The sequence below is a fragment of the Phalacrocorax aristotelis genome, chromosome 2 (assembly GCF_949628215.1).
Source record: "Phalacrocorax aristotelis chromosome 2, bGulAri2.1, whole genome shotgun sequence".
NCBI classification, from domain to species: Eukaryota; Metazoa; Chordata; class Aves; order Suliformes; family Phalacrocoracidae; genus Phalacrocorax; species Phalacrocorax aristotelis.
The window spans coordinates 55695960-55713196 of NC_134277.1; the positions used below are offsets into that span (position 1 = coordinate 55695960).

At 48.8% G+C, this 17237-nt stretch overlaps 1 protein-coding gene across 1 annotated transcript; it reads right to left on the reverse strand.

Annotated features, from left to right (window-relative positions):
• Positions 1 to 339: 339 nt before the first annotated feature.
• LOC142052886 (uncharacterized) lies at positions 340 to 3430 on the reverse strand. Its single transcript, XM_075083670.1, has 4 exons — positions 3070 to 3430; positions 2671 to 2949; positions 1256 to 1318; positions 340 to 1145 (listed from the first exon to the last, which is right to left on the reverse strand). Exons 1-4 carry the CDS (start codon positions 3110 to 3112, stop codon positions 781 to 783), a joined length of 750 nt encoding a protein of 249 aa, XP_074939771.1. The 5' UTR covers positions 3113 to 3430; the 3' UTR covers positions 340 to 780.
• Positions 3431 to 17237: the final 13807 nt, after the last annotated feature.

Here is a 17237-nt window from a genome sequence, read left to right on the forward strand (position 1 = left end):
GCCCTCCACTGAACAGCGGGAGGCCATCACCCTCTAGTTGCCGGGGCAGCTGCACCATGGGAAGGCACCTTTGCTTTGGTTTTGCATGTGGGAGGAAATGCACAGCCGCAGGTTTTCGTTTTGAATTTTGGATAAGATGCAAACACCCCTTGTAAAGGAAGACTGGTAAACAAAAGCGAGGCTGGTGAGGGCTGCTGTCAACAGCCATGGAAGAGGGTCGTCTCGATGCATGGGGCTGATGCCATTGGGCGCTCCCTTGTGACTGGTGAGCCTGGGGTGCGAGGGTGTGAGGGAGATGAGCTGCTTCGGCCTCCCTCCTGCTGGTGGTTGACCACATGCAGCAAGCCGGTGGTAAGCATGTGTTGCTGACTGGCTTGGAAAGGTGCCCATGAGCAGAGGGCTCAACGGAGAGGCAGGCAAGGAGAGACCCCTGCCCCTGTGTGTTGGCAATGGAAAGGGTCCCTCTCTTCCAATAAAGAATAGTTGGCAAGTCCTTAATTTTTCAGGCCTCCCTCACTCTCAGGGGAGTGCTTTGATGACAATCAAGCCTTCCTCTTAACAGCCATGTTCACTCTATTTATGCTGAAGTGACTGGGACTCTCTTGTTTCTGGATGTTACAGACATGCGTGAGTACTGAAATGATATGCTGATCATTATCATCATATATTTAGCGTTTGTCAGAAACAAATTGCTGTTATCCTTATCCAGTTGCAGAAAATCATGAGAGGGGGGTGGAACAGGGAACTTTCTGCATTTTGGCAGAGTTCAGATCCTGTGGTTCAGAGTGCAAAGCGACCTTTTTGTATGGCTAATCTTTGCCCGTCTAATGCTGTGATGCCTTGAAAAAACCAGTAGGCACAGTAGTAATTGCCAGAATCACTCGGCGTTAAATAACCTATCCTAAGACTATAGAGGGGCTTCGTAGAATGCTTCCGAGCTTGAAATCTCCTTTTATCACCACTGTCATCAAAAACAGGTGACTGTCCCGACATGTACAGTATCCTCTCTGGTGGCTGCCCAGGAAGCTGCTTGTACCAGTGCACAGTGTTATCGGCGCTCATCCGGCACTCCATGCTGACAGAGCTGCCCTTCACCTGCCTCCGGAGCGCTGGGCTTTGCACTGGCACTGCCTGCGTGTCTCCACCTGGAAGGGGAAGCAGAGAAATTGTGTGAAGGGAAGAAACCACTGGAGTTTGGAGCCCCGACTGTGCTCTCGGCACACGGGAAGGAGAGGGGAGAGGAAAAAGGGCTTACGGGACCACAGAGAACTTGCAAGAAGGACTGGGAGCAGCAACATGTTGCCCGTGTGGGTTAAACCTGGAAATGAAATGGAGAGAAAAACGTTATAAAGCCCTTCAGGTGGAGAAAGCTCCAAACAAGTGGGAGGAGGAAATGACTCATTTGTCACATCCAATGGTCGTTCTTCAACTTGCTACCATGGCGGGGGGTTAAATTTATTGACAAGCGAAACCCCATCAGCAACGATGTAGAGAGGAGCTAAAATAGTCAATTTGAAGTAATTTTTCTTCCTCTATCAATCTGCTACATTCCTCTCAGACTTACGTGCTGAGCTCACACATAAAAAGTCCAGGTTACATTCTGGCCCTTCCCAAGGACGTTCTCCTGACCTCAGACACCCCAAAGCTGTCCCAGAAGCACGTTTCAGCAGCCTTTCCTAGAACATACTGCCTGCTTTGGTAGCACGAATCAGGTAAGTCATAGTGAACTGTCACCTCTGAGTCTTCCTTAAAGCAGCTCCAAACTGCCTCGTCCCCTTATCCATCTACCCCAGACACGGTGATGTGACGCCAGGGTGAAGCGTGCACGTCTCCCAGGCAGCCGTTTTCTGCCCTCTGCTGTTTCTTGTACTTTTCCTCATTTCAGAGCCCGGCAAAGGTGCCCTGCAAAGGCTGCATGGCAAACGGTCACTTGGGCAGCAGCCACCACACAGCACTCTCTACGCTGGGAATGATTTCTCATTTTCTGACCCAAAAGAGATAATCAACTTTGGACTGCTGTAGTCTGCAGCTTTCTCTCGTAAATGATCTTCACAATAATTTCTCGGGGCCGTCTTTTCAGGAGAGGCACAGTATTACAGACCCTTGCCTATAACAAGGGGTCCTAGGGCGTATCGGTGTTAGAAGCAGCCCTCCTCATCACTGAGTGACCATCATCAATGAAACATTAGGGTGGGAGTGACCAGTGAGGAGCATCACCAGTATCGCCATCGTGACCTGGGTGTGAAGTCTCCCAGGCTACCTCTTCAGTGCAAATATGCCCCTCCTGTGCTGCCTGCCTGCCATTTGCTTCATTTTTGCCAGCTCAGCCTGTATGTGGGGAAGTATCTGCCTTCTTGAAAGACAAAACTGTGCCACTGTCTACATTCAGCTGTAACGCCATCACGCACAGGAGTGCTCCTTTTCCCCAGCACAGCGCATTATACCTGTTGAGGTGCAGAATGCTGCTTTTCTGTGCTTTTCTCTCTGTCAGTTATTTAGACTGACATACTCAGCATGAACCTGTTGTGTTGTTTTAGAGGCAGGAAGGTGCAATGGTGTTTCTCTGCATTTGACAGAAAGCCTGCCGCTCAGGGTACAGGCAGCTTTGTGTACGGGCTGCCTGTGCTCTTCTGGTTCTGTGGGACTGCCAGTAGGCACAGTAGTAGGTACCTTCATCGCTGGAGTCGACGTCCCTGACAGTTAAAGTGCAGACATCTGTGTCTTTCTTCGAAGACCCAAACTTGTTTCTATAGGAACTGTCATCATAAGCAGGTTGAGCTGATCCGATATACAGAATCCGTTCGGGAGCTTTGGGTGGTATATGTCGGTACCAATGTATATACGCAGACCGGAAGTCAGATATGCCCTCGGCTTTACACTCAATCCATGCAGTTTTCGTTTGCCGTTTGGTAGTAGATACTTGGCTCTGCTTCAGAAGCACTTGTCCATCTAGAAAGAAGGAGAGAAAACACAAGGAGCGCTCTTAGCCTGCTGTTCACTCACACTCGTAAATAAGGGGTACCTCCTGCCGCTGCCGCGTGCCATGCTGTGGTGACAAGGGGAACCTACGAGACCAGGCTGCAGCCAGGGCCAGGAGCGGGAGCAGCAGCATCCTGATGGCTCTTGCTGGCGTCTGCCTTCAGGAAGAAGGGGACAGATCTCCCGACAGCAACGGAGAGCTGCTGCGGCTGAGGAAAGGAAATGACTCACTTGGGCATCATCCGGAGAGGCTCCGCTGGCAGCAGGCAGGTGATGTTGAGAAAAAGCAGCGTGGCTGCACCCTGCTGAATGTTAACAGCCCGATTATAGCTTTTACACAAGCAGCACAAACTCACCTGATTTTGCTCACTCTCCCTCTCTCTCTCATGCACTCTCCCCCCAGATTACTTTAACTCATTTAACAAAGTAATTGTGTAGCCTGAAGCAGTTTTACCACTGCTTGTAAAGTAGTTGAAGGCTGCTAAACAATGTGTGGGGTCAGACGCTTTTCCTCAGTCCCACTGCCAATAAAAGGAAGCAGGTATCCCTTCAAGGAAGGTGTTATATATCGCCCAGGAAAATGGACCACCATGGGGAAGGGTTTCCAGTACCTGAGGGAATTATCTGTGCTTGAGGTGATTTATGGTGAGTTGGACGATGAACAGTCACCCAAAGATCCAGATGAAGGCCAGTGCGCATGACCCACGTGGCGGAAGTTTGTAAGGAGGGCACCATCATTTTATGCAAACTCATTGGCCATAATGCCTGGAAAGATGGCGAGGCACCAGCGGTGGTGGATGTGATTTGCAGACTCTGTGATTATGAAGCAGATACCTCTTCCTCCCTCATCTCAGCTGTGGAGAAACTGTCCGGGAAGGTTCAGCAACTCAAAGAGGATATGTCCTACCCCCCACCTGTATGGACCAGTATCTCAGCCATTAGGAGAAAGCGTCCTTTTGCTCAAGAGAGAGGATACACACCATGGGCCAGCCTATGGTTTTACCCACGTGACCACGGAGAGGACATGAGGAAGTGGGGTGGAAAATCTACCTTGACCCTAGAGGCGTGGTTACATGAATTGCAAGGAAAAACAATTATTCAGGGGGGTTCTCCTAGGCAAGTTGCTGCTCTGGTTTCCAGTAAGCAGTTCCCCAAACAGAGGAATAGAAGTGCTGATTTTACTTCTGAGCTTAATAGAGAGACTTTTGATTCACATTTACAAGTGAGTTGTGAATGCTACAATGAGGACTAGAGAGGCCCTACCTCCAGCCAGGTGGAGGAAAGGGACAACCGAGTTTACCGGACTGTCGATCTGATGGCACATCAGACGCACAGGAGTATAAGGCTTTAGTGGACACCAGTACAGAGTGCACCGTAATGCCATCAAGCTCTATAGGGGCAGAAACCATCAGCATTGCTGGAGTGACAGGGGGATCCCAAGAGCTAACTGTATTGGAGGCCGAAGTGAGCCTAACAGGGAATGAGTGGCAAGAGCACCCCATCGTGACTGGCCCAGAGGGTCCATGAATCCTTGGCATAGACTACCTCAGGAGAGGGTATTTCAAGGACCCAAAAGGGTACAGGTGGGCTTTTGGTGTAGCTGCCTTGGAGACGGAGGGAATTCAACAGCTGCCTACCTTGCCTGGTCCCTTGGAGGACCCTTCTGTTGTGGGGTTGCTGAGGGTCAAAGAACAACAGGTGCCGATTGCCACTACAACAGTGCACTGGTGACAATATTGCACCAACTGAGACTCCCTGATTCCCATCCGTGAGCTCATTTGTCAACTGCAGAGCCAAAGAGTGATCAGTAAGACCTGCTCACCCTTTAAACAGTCCCACATGGCCAGTGTGGAAGTCTAATGGAGAGTGGAGACTAACAGTAGACTGTCGTGGCCTGAGCAAAGTCACTCTACCGTTGAGGGCTGCCGTGCCAGACAAGCTAGAACTTCAGTACGAATTGGAGTCAAAGGCAGCCAAGTGGTATTGCAAAACTGATATCACTAATGCATTCTTCTCAACCCCTCTGGCAGCAGAGCGCAGGCCACAGTTGGTCTCACTTGGAGGGGTGTCCAGTACACCTGGAATCGACTGTCCCAGGGGTGGAAATACAGCCCTACCATTTGTCATGGACTGATCCATACTGCACTGGAAGAGGGTGAAGCTGCGGAACACCTACAATATACTGATGATATCACTGTGTGGGGCAATACAGCAGAAGACGTTTTTGAGGAAGGGAAGAAAGTAGTCCAAGTCCTTCTGAAGGCCGGTTTGGCCATAAACCGAGGTAAGGTCAAGGGACCTGCACAGAAGATCTAGTTTGTAGGAATAAAATGGCAAGACGGATGTCATCAGATCCCAATGGAGGTGATCAACAAAATAACAGCCCTGTCTCCATCCACTAGCAAAAAGGAAACACAAGCTTTTTAGGGACTGTAGGTTTTTGGAGAATGCATATTCCAAATTATAGTCTGATTGAAAGCCCTCTCTAGCAAGTGACCCAGAAGGAGAGTGATTTCAAATGGGTCCCTGAGCAACAACAGGCCTTTGAATAAATTAATCAGGAGATAGTTCATGCAGTAGCTCTTGGGCCAGTCTGGGCAGCACAAGATGTAAAAAATGTGCTCTGCACTGCAGCCGGGGAGAATGGCCCTACCTGGAGCCTCTGGCAGAAAGCGCCAGGGGAGACCCGGGGTCGACCCCTAGGGTTTTGGAGTCGGGGATACAGAGGGTCCGAAGCGCACTATACTGCAACTGAAAAAGAGATATTGGCTGCATATGACGGGGTTTGAGCTGCTTCAGAAGTGGTTGGTACAGAAGCAGAGCTGCTCCTGGCACCCCGACTACCGGTGCTGGGCTGGATGTTTGAACGGAAGGTCCCTTCTACACATCACGCAACTGATGCTACGTGGAGTAAATGGGCCGCACTGATCATGCAATGGGCTCGAATAGGAAACCCCAGTCACCCCGGAATCTTGGAAGTGATTGTGGACTGGCCAGAAAGCAAAGATTTTGGACTGTCACTAGAGGAGAAGGTGACACATGCTGAAGAAGCCCTGCTGTATAACAAACAGCCAGAAAATGAGAAGCAATATGCCCTCATCACTGACAGGTCCTGTCGTCTTGCGGGAAAGCATTGGAGATGGAAGGCTGCTGTATGCAGTCCTATATGGCAGGTCACAGAAACTGCTGAGGGAGAAGGTGAATTGAATAATTTTGCAGAAGTAAAGGCCATCCAGCTGGCTTTAGACATCGCTGAACGAGAAAAGTGGCCAGTGCTCTATCTCTACACTGACTCATGGATGGTGGCAAATGCCCTGTGGGGTGGTTATGGCAATGGAAGCAGAGCAACTGGCAGTGCAGAGGCAAACCCATCTGCGCTGCCAAATAGTGGCAAGACATTGCTGCCTGGGTAGAGAACCTGGTTGTGAAACTATGTCACGTGGATGATCACGTCCCCTAGAGCAGGGCCCCTGAAGAACGTCGAAACAACCAGCAGGTGGATCAGGCTGCTGATATTGAAGTGGCTCAGGTGGATCGCATAAGGGTGAATGATTTATAGCTTGGTGGGCCCATGACATCTCAGTCCATCAAGGAAGAGATGCAACATACAGATGGGCTTGTGATCAAGGGGTGGACTTGACCACAGATGCTATTGCACAGGCCTGGCAGATTGATTATATCACCCTCCCACAAACCTGCCAAGGCAAGTGCCATGTGCTTAAAATGGTATAAGCAACCACCGACGCTGGGAACATATCCCGTGCCCCGTGCCACCAGCAGGAACATTATGCTGGACCTTGACAAAAAAGTCTTATAGCGACAAAGGCCCCAAAGGGCCTGAGAGTCTCTGCTTGCCAGGGGCACGGCCCATGGCCGAGGATTTCACTTCTGCCCCGGACACATCAAGTAAGAAAGCGTGACAATAACATTGGGCTTTCTGGGATGTTGTAGAAATTTGTAGAGACTGAAATGCAAAGGAAGGCCAAAAAACCCAAACACATGAAGGAGGGTGTGCAAGATCGTCTGGTCTTCTCTCCTCCATGCCTTTTTTTCAAAAGAAATCACTGAGGGGATGGAGATATGTTTCTCTGCTAGCTCCAAGGGTTCTAACAGAGAAGAGAAATTTGCAGCTTACATAGGTTCACAGCAGGCCGTGTTCACTGTCAGGGGAGTGCTTCCAGGACAATCAAGCTTTCTTCTTAAAAGGCAAGTTCACTACATTTACGCTGAAGTGACTGGGACTCTCTTGGTTCTGGATGTTACAGCTATGTGTGAGTACTGAAATGATGTACTGATTATTAACATCATAAATTTAGCAGTTGTCATGAACAACTTCCTATTTTTCTTATCCAGCTACAGAAAATCATGAGAGAGGGGTGGAATAGGGAACTTTCTGCATTTTGGCAGAGTTCAAATCTTGTGGTTCAGAGTGCAAAACAACCTTTTTGTATGGCTTCTCTTTGCCGATCTAACACTGTGCTGCCTTGATAAACCCAGTACGCACAGTAGTAAGTGCCAGAATCCCTGGGGGATAAATAATCTATTGTAAGTCTATAGAGGGGCTGTGCAGAAGGCTTCTGAGCTCGAAATCTCTTTTCATCGCCACGATCATCAAAGACAGGTGACTGTCCCCACATGTACAGTATCCTCTTTGGTGGCTCCCCAGGAAGCTGCTTGTACCAGTGCACAGTGTTATCGGCGCTCATCCGGCACTCCATGCTTACAGAGCTGCCCTTCACCTGCCTCCGGAGCACTGGGGTTTGCACTGGCACTGCCTGCATGTCTCCACCTGGAAGGGGAAGCAGAGAAATCGTGTGAAGGGAAGAAACCACTGGAGTTTGGAGCCCCGACTGTGCTCTCGGCACACGGGAAGGAGAGGGGAGAGGAAAAAGGGCTTACGGGACCACAGAGAACTTGCAAGAAGGACTGGGAGCAGCAACATGTTGCCCGTGTGGGTTAAACCTGGAAATGAAATGGAGAGAAAAACGTTATAAAGCCCTTCAGGTGGAGAAAGCTCCAAACAAGTGGGAGGAGGAAATGACTCATTTGTCACATCCAATGGTCGTTCTTCAACTTGCTACCATGGTGGGGGGTTAAATTTATTGACAAGCGAAACCCCATCAGCAACGATGTAGAGAGGAGCTAAAATAGTCAATTTGAAGTAATTTTTCTTCCTCTATCAATCTGCTACATTCCTCTCAGACTTACGTGCTGAGCTCACACATAAAAAGTCCAGGTTACATTCTGGCCCTTCCCAAGGACGTTCTCCTGACCTCAGACACCCCAAAGCTGTCCCAGAAGCACGTTTCAGCAGCCTTTCCTAGAACATACTGCCTGCTTTGGTAGCACGAATCAGGTAAGTCATAGTGAACTGTCACCTCTGAGTCTTCCTTAAAGCAGCTCCAAACTGCCTCGTCCCCTTATCCATCTACCCCAGACACGGTGATGTGACGCCAGGGTGAAGCGTGCACGTCTCCCAGGCAGCCGTTTTCTGCCCTCTGCTGTTTCTTGTACTTTTCCTCATTTCAGAGCCCGGCAAAGGTGCCCTGCAAAGGCTGCATGGCAAACGGTCACTTGGGCAGCAGCCACCACACAGCACTCTCTACGCTGGGAATGATTTCTCATTTTCTGACCCAAAAGAGATAATCAACTTTGGACTGCTGTAGTCTGCAGCTTTCTCTCGTAAATGATCTTCACAATAATTTCTCGGGGCCGTCTTTTCAGGAGAGGCACAGTATTACAGACCCTTGCCTATAACAAGGGGTCCTAGGGCGTATCGGTGTTAGAAGCAGCCCTCCTCATCACTGAGTGACCATCATCAATGAAACATTAGGGTGGGAGTGACCAGTGAGGAGCATCACCAGTATCGCCATCGTGACCTGGGTGTGAAGTCTCCCAGGCTACCTCTTCAGTGCAAATATGCCCCTCCTGTGCTGCCTGCCTGCCATTTGCTTCATTTTTGCCAGCTCAGCCTGTATGTGGGGAAGTATCTGCCTTCTTGAAAGACAAAACTGTGCCACTGTCTACATTCAGCTGTAACGCCATCACGCACAGGAGTGCTCCTTTTCCCCAGCACAGCGCATTATACCTGTTGAGGTGCAGAATGCTGCTTTTCTGTGCTTTTCTCTCTGTCAGTTATTTAGACTGACATACTCAGCTTCTTGGAAGGGCACATCTTCCTTGCTCCAGTCTTCTCCTGGGGTCTCAGGGGCATGGGAATCCTGAAGTCTGGCTTCACAGGTGAATACTGAGGCTAAGCAAGCAGTGCAGACCTCGGCCTTTTCCATGTCAGTTGTCACCACTTTCCCTGCCCTACCGAGCAGCTTTGCCTAGTCTCTCTTTTGCTGCTGATGTGCTTGTAGCATTCTTTCTTGGTCCCCTTCACACCCTTTGCCCAAGTCAACTCCAGCTGGGCTATTGCTTTCCTAAGCCCACCCCTGCATGATCAAACTGCAGCTCCATATGCCTCCTGGGCCACGTGCCCCTCTTCCACCTCTTGTACACTTCAGTTTCATGCCTGACTTCATGCTCTTTTCTCTTGCATGAAGGCCTCCTGCTGCCTCTGCTTGATTTCCTGCTTGTCAGGATGGGCCTTTCTTGAGCTTGGAGGGGAGATGCTTGAATATCAACCAGCTCTCCTCAGCACCTTGTCTCTCCAGTGGTGTACCTGATGGGATTCTTCAAAGCAGATCTGTGTAGGACTTAAGGTCTGCTCTCCCAAAGCCCAGGGTTGTGTTTTTGCCCTGCTCCCTCCTCTCGGGAGCCTGAACCACACCAGCTCACGGTCACCGCAGCCAAGGCTGTCCCATACCTTCACATCCCCAACAAGTTCTCCCTTGTTTGTGAGTTGGAGGGGCAGAAGACCACCCTTCCTTGTTGGCTGCTCGGTCACCTGTGTTTGGAAGTTGTTGTCAACTCACGCCAGAAACCTCCTAGATGGTTGTGAGGAACCCTCACGTCCCGCAATGTGAAGACACAAGGCGAGCAGCCTGCAGTTAATATCTCAGGTCACGTGCTCTACAACCTATTTTTCAAAGAGTTAAGCAGGCCAGACACATGAATAGTGAGGCGTTACGTATTCAAAGCTTTCCAAAAGTCCAGCCAAAACGATGTTCAGAGCCTGCGGAACTGGAAAACCACCACAATGGAGGTATTTGTGCTCATTTGTGAAGGCCCAGACGCATTAAAGGAGTATCTCACAGGATATTGAGGATGTGCACTCTGTCCTACCGCAGGAACTCAGAGGCACAAAACTGTCTCCGTTTTTCTGACGTAGCTGTCAAATGGCAAATGGCAGCTTTCCTCAAACTTGTCTTTGATCATAGACCCTGATTTGTAACAGTCAGTGCACTTAACCCAAAGGGCCTGAGAGTCTCTGCTGTGCATCCACCACACGCGCTCTCTACCCTGGGAATGATTTCTCATTTTTCTGTCTTTAAAGGTGTGATCAACTCTGGACTTATTTTTTTTTTTTGCACCTTAGTGAATAGCAGTGGACACAACTAAACCTTGTCTGAGAACTAGTAGAGGAACTTCATATTGTTCTGTTGCCTTTGTGATAGATACAGGGATATCAGAGTCATAAACCAATTTGCTTCAGCAATTCATTGCCCCACCCTTACAGATTTATGTCTTATTTGTATCCTGAGTTCTCCTTGCTTCATTTCTGCTGGATGTATCTTTTCTTGTTGTGTTGAGAGCCCTGTTTCCCGAAATTTATTCCCAGATATTGTACTAGATAGAGATCTGCTTCATTTTGTTTTAGAAGTTGGAGAAAAATATGCAGGAAATAACAGACTAATAGTGGAAATCAACTCTTGGCTACGTGACTGGTGCCGTTGTGAGGATTTTGGCTTATATGACAATGGGATGTTCTTCAGCAACCATAGACTGCTAGGGATGGATGGACTCCACCTGTCTAGAAGGGGCAAGGGAATCTTTGGCAGCAGGCTGGCAAACTTGGTGAGGAGGGCTTTAAACTGAGGAACTTGGTGGGGCAGGGCCAAAGTGGCAATGCTAATGCCATCACACACAATGGGGGAGTAAGACAGGACAACCAGAGTAGCGACAAAAGTGCCTTAGCTGCCTCATGAGGTTACAATCAGAAGACCAACCACCTCAAGGGTGTGTGTGGCTATAGTGGGTCCTCATGTGCCCCTCCAGGATAACCTGCATGCTCAAGCACCTTTCTGAAATGCCTGTATGCCAATGCATGCATCATGGGGAATAAACAGGAGGAACCAGAGGTTTGTGTGTGGCCGCAAGGCCACAATCTCATTGCAGTCACAGAGACATGGTGGGATAGCTGGCATGACTGGAATGCTGTCATGCATGGCTACATACATTTAGGAAAGACAGGCCAGCAAGGCAAGGTAAGGGCGTTGCTCTTTATGTGAGGGAGCAACTGGAATGTATTGAGCTCTGCCTTGGAGTGGAAGGAGAACAAGTTGAGAGCTTGTGGGTAAAAATTAAAGGACAGCCAAATATGGGTGACACTGTTGTGGAATTTTGGTACAGGCCACCTGATCAAGAAGAGGAAGTTGATGAAGCCGTCTACAGACAGCTGGAAGTAGCCTTGCAATCGCAGGCCCTGGTCCTTATGAGGGACTTGAACCACCCTAATATTTGCTGGGAAAGCAACATGGCGAGGTGTGCACAGTCCAGGAGGTTCCTGCAGAGCATCAAGGATAACTTTTTGACACAGGTGGTGGAGGAGCCAACAAGGTGAGGTGTGCGGCTCAACCTTATACTAATGAACAAGGAAGGGCTGGTTGAGTATGTGAGAGTTGGTGGTAGCCTTGGCTGCAGTGACCATGAGATGGTCGAGTTCAGGATACTGTGTGGTAGAAGCAGGGCAACGAGTAGGATTACAATGCTGGACTTCAGGAGAGCTAACTTTGACCTCTTCAGAGACCTGCTTGAAAGAATCTCATGGGTTAGGGCTCTGGAAGGTAGGGGAGGGGTCTAAGAGAGCTGGTCAATATTCAAGTACCGCTTCCTCCAAGCTGGAGATCGGTGCCTCCCTGTGAGGGGGGTACATTGTCTGTGAATTGGAGTTTCTCATCCAAAGTCACGGCGGGTCTTTCCACTTATAGCAGTGGGATTTTGAACACACTCAAATAACTGGAGACAACCTATACACAGAAATGGACAAACACAGGGTCAATGTGGGAATAGAGTTCTTTGTGATTCAGCATCTGACTCAAATAATGATTTTTTTCCTTAAATCTTTGCTTTGTAAAACTAATATGCAATAAAATACTGAATGCTTTGTTCAGAAAACTTAAATCTATATAGCTCTGACAACTTCAGAAGCACTGGCTTTCTCTGTCTCTCATTAGTGTTAGTTAAAAATAATTTTCAGACAAGGACTCCTTTCTTGTGAAGCTCCCAGAGTGTTTAGCATTCTTTAGCTGTTGCAGGAAAAAATGGCAAACCTGTACTTCTGTGACATAGAAGAGTAAGTGAACTCAAAGTTAGTAGCCTTTGCTGGTACAGCAAATTCAGGCTGTCAGTCAAAACAATGTCCTGATCTTGAGATAAACCAGGCTGTAGCCCATCATTTCCCCTTGGAGATGATGGCAACTCCATTTCGGGGACTACTAAGATTAGATTATGATAGAAACAATATAAGAAATAATCCTACATGGAAAACAAGTTGGACTGCAGGATCTGACAGGTGTCTTCAAATGTCACTTCTAGTTCTAGAAACCCTTAATACAACTTCATAAAGACTGCTGAGAGTGTATATTTAAGTACCATATTTCTGTAAATAACTCTTGTTTGTGCTTGTCTTTTATCTGATAAATAAACTGTAGGTTAGCAGCACCTCCCAGCTGCTTATCAGCTGTGTGGCTTACCTCACATCACTCAACAGCCCAGGAAGGAAGAGACAACAACCTAGGAAGGAACGACCAGATGCTCAGCATCATGCAAAGTAGGATACTTCTCATTGACTCTCTCAAAGACCGCATTTACATTGAATTTCTCTTGAGTAGCAAGAGGGAGCTGCAGCAGACAGTGCTACATGGGTCCTGGGATGGCCTCTTAGAAATCACAGGCACTATGCAGTCCCTCCTGCCCAGGTGTTCAGCTGAAGATAATTTGAAAAGGACTCTAAGATGGAGGCAGTTTTCTCCAGTAAGAATTCCCCAGCATTTACTGTGCCCTTCCCTATTTACATCTGGAAAGCATTCTGCTTCTTCAGCCCTCTAGAGTTTGTATCCATAAAGTTCCTTACCTGGGGTAAAACTTGAAAACTCCCACAGGACATGCAAACTCGGCAATTTTCATTTTTGGGGAAACCTGTGTCCCAATTTATATCAGACCCAGAAAGGGTAATAAAGACCAGTCTCTCCGCATGGGGAGTGGGTCCTAGGTGACATTTGGTACCAGTGGATGTAGGTGGACTGTGATCCTCCAGTTACTTTGCAGGTGAATTTGACAGTGTCCTCTGGGAGAGGGTGGACTGTGATGTAGACTGGCTCCTGGTCCAGTTGGAGGGCCCAGAGCATACCTGGAGGGAGAAGACACAGCAGTGATGAAGCTACAGCAATAAATCTTCATGCCTGGGGTCATGGGGGGATCCTCAAACCACAGGCCCCCCATCTGTGAGGAAAAGCGACTGAACTTTACTACCTGCTTTTGCTGGCAAAGGCACATAGTGCTGCACCATGTGAAGAGGGGGAGAAATGCAAAACCTTATGTCCAGCCTGTGGGTTGTATTGCCCATATTTGTCAGCCATCACACAGGCAAACCAAGCCATTTGTCCACAAGTTATCTGCCAAGTGTCATTTGAACTTGGGACTTGGGTAATAGGACATTGGGGATGTTAAACTGCATAATTAGGCTGGGGGACAAATGGAAGTGTGATATAAAAGCAAGAAGAAATATGTTCTGACACCTTTAAGAATAACTAATACATACAACTTACTAGTCAAGAGATGAGCTTGGAGGATTTTCAAGAAGCCCATAATTTTTTCTCGTTCTGCCACAGCTCCTCAGAAAAGGAAGTTCAGACATGCTGGCATAGTTCAACCCTAGTGAGACAAAGACATTAAAAAATATACATACTGATACCTTGCCCCTCCAAAAAAAGCAAATGAATTGGTGAAGAGACAAGTGATTTTTTTTCTTTTTTTTTTACAGTGTTGGCTTAATTTCCTGTTAATAAAGAGGCAGAGAGGCGTGTGTTGATGTGGAATCTTAGTGATGTCATTGGCAAGTGCTGCCTGTGCCTGCAAGCGTCTAACCTGACCAGGTCACTGTGCTGTTGCCCTGCCCAGCAGGAATCAGCTTCTATCTCTGTTCTGCCCCTCTGTGCCATAGTATGGCTAACACCAAGCCTCCTCACAACCCTCCTGTATAATCACAGACAAGTGACCAAGGGGCAGGTTTTTGAGAGCTGGGGAGCACCCATGCAGGTCTCATCAGGCAGGGATGTGCTCTGTTCTCCTGGCACTCAGCCCTCAAACCTTCGCAAACCAAAGCTATCTACACTCACCTGTGTATGAGCACCATCCTCTTCCCTTTCATCGAGCCTTTGCTTGTTGTGCTGCCCTGAGGTTGTGAGTGCTCAGACAGACAGACAGCTAGCCTCGGCATTTTTAATGTACTTAACACACTTGCAGGTCAGTCTGAGCTCAAGTGTGACAACATAACAGTGATAAGACATTCAGCATAGCTGGCCTTGAATAGGAGAACAAAAATAAAAATAAGAACAATGTCTTTATACCCTGTAAGACATGTTTTGTGCCCAAGATCTTCTCTTTTGCCACAAAACCATTATCACCACTTCCTGTGCATACTGCCTTGCCTCTCATCACAGGCAGGGAGGACACAGCTCCAGGTGGCTAATACTCCTCCTGTCTTGGAATATAAAGCACAGCACAATAAGTAAGTAGGGCTTTCCCCCAGCCCAATAAAAATCCTGCACTATCCAGTGTCTGGGACATCAAACAGAGAAGACTTTGGCATTTTACTGTGTAGTGCAGGCTTAGTTTCCTGTAAAAAAATGGTGTGTGTGGGAAGTCATACACACAGCATAACTGTGGTCTCACCACTGCACGTGTTGGGATGGTTCTCCAGACATCTCCCTCTCTCTGAGGAATGGCTTCACAGTCTGGCTGCTTCAGCGCTGCTGGCTCAGTCATGTCTGTGAGCAGCCTGGTGAAAGGGCAGTGCCGGTGCTTGACCTCAGCCCCCTCTCCCTCTCTGCCTGGTCTCAGGCCAGCTGCGAAAGCTTAGGCTTGCAGCAGTGGAGAATGCCCACTCCGGCAGTGAGCTCAGCCAAACACAAAAATGCTTGGTGATACCTAACCAGAAACCTCTCTGTGTCGAAGTGCTTGACAGGAAAGAAACCATCCTTTGCCTAGTCTTCATCTGTTTTCTTAGCGATTGAGAGGATAACTCCCCAGGGGTAGGGACAGTTTCACAGGGCATTCTTCTGAAGCATCTAACACAGCAATGGGTCGGTCACAAACCATATAATCATGACTGCAATCATGATAACTGAATTAATTTCCTGCTAAATGTTCACTTTACTACATGGAGGATCTTAGAATCATAGAATCATTAAGGTTGGAAAAGACCCTTAAGATCATCAAGTCCAACCGCTAACCTATCACTGCCAAGTCCACCACGAAACCATACCCTCAAGCACCACATCTACCCTTCTTTTAAATACCTCCAGGGATGGAGACTCCACCACCTCTCTGGGCAGCCTGTTCCAATGTCTGACAATCCTTTCGGTGAAGAAGTTTTTCCTAATATCCAACCTAAACCTCCCCTGGCGCAGCTTGAGGCCATTTCTTCTTGCCCTATCGCTTGTTACTAGGGAGAAGAGACCGAACCCCACCTCGCTACGACCTCCTTTCAGGTAGTTGTAGAGAGCAATAATGTCTCCCCTCAGCCTCCTCTTCTCCAGACTAAACAACCCCAATTCCCTCAGCCGCTCCTCAGAGACTTGTTCTCTAGACCCTTCACCAACTTTGTTGCCCTTCTCTGGACATGCTCCAGCACCTCGATGTCCTTCTTGTAGTGAGGGGCCCAAAACCCAACACAGTACTCGAGGTGCGGCCTCACCAGTGCCGAGTACAGAGGCATAATCACTTCCCTGCTCCTGCTGGCCACACTATTCCTGTTACAAGCCAGGATGCCGTTGGCCTTCTTGGCTGCCTGAGCACACTGCTGGCTCATGTTCAGGTGGCCGTCAACCAACACCCCCAGATCCTTTTCCTCCAGGCAGCTCTCCAGCCACTCCTCCCCAAGCCTGTAGCGTTGCATGGGGTTGTTGTGACCCAAGTGCAGGACCCGGCACTTGGCCTTGTTGAATCTCATACCGTTGGCTCCGGCCCAATGATCCAGCCTGTCCAGGTCCCTCTGTAGGACCTTCCTGGCCTCCAGCAGATCGACACTTCCACCCAGCTTGGTGTCGTCTGCAAACTTACTGAGGGTGCACTCAATCCCCTCATCCAGATCATCAATGAATCTATTGAATAGGACCAGCCCCAACACTGGGCCCTGGGGAACACCACTCGTGACTGGCTGCCAACTGGATTTGATTCCATTCACCACCACTCTCTGGGCTCGCCTGTCCAGCCAGTTTTTAACCCAACACAGAGTGCACTTGTCCAAACCATGAGCAACCAGCTTCTCCAGGAGAATGCTGTGGGAGACAGTGTCAAAGGCCTTACTAAAGTCCAAGTAGGCAATGCCCACAGCCTTCCCCTCATCCACTAAGCGGGTCACCCTATCATAGAAGGAGACCAGGTTAGTGAGGCAGGACCTCTCTTTCATAAACCCATGCTGGCTGAGCCTGATCCCCTGGGTGTCCTGCATGTGCTGCGTAATGGTATTCAAGATGATCTGCTCCATGACCTTTCCCGGCACTGAGGTCAGGCTGACAGGCCTGTAGTTCCCCCAGATCCTCCTTCCGATCCTTCTTGTAGAGGGGCATCACATTCGCTAGTTTCCAGTCATCTGGGACCTCCCCGGTTCACCAGGACTGCTGATAAATGATGAAAAGTGGCTTGGCAAGCTCCTCTGCCAGCTCCCTCAGTATCCTCAGGTGGATCCCATCCAGCCCCATGGACTTGTGAACATCCAGGTGAAGGAGCAGGTCGGTGACTGCCACCTCTTCAACAACTGGGACTTCGTTCTGCATACTATCTCCATCTCCCAGCACAGGTGCGTGACAACCCTGAGGATGACCAATCTGACTATTAAAGACTGAGGCAAAGAAAGCGTTAAGTACCTC

Bases quoted from the DNA above. Each gene is read 5' to 3' on its own strand.
- LOC142052886 (XM_075083670.1), bottom strand. From the start codon at position 3,112: ATGCTGCTGCTCCCGCTCCTGGCCCTGGCTGCAGCCTGGTCTC. The intron at 1,319-2,670 runs GTACCTACTACT...TTTCATTTCCAG, and splicing joins CGTCGACTCCAGCGATGAAG to GTTTAACCCACACGGGCAAC. The intron at 1,146-1,255 runs GTAAGCCCTTTT...TTCCCCTTCCAG, and splicing joins TGCAAGTTCTCTGTGGTCCC to GTGGAGACACGCAGGCAGTG.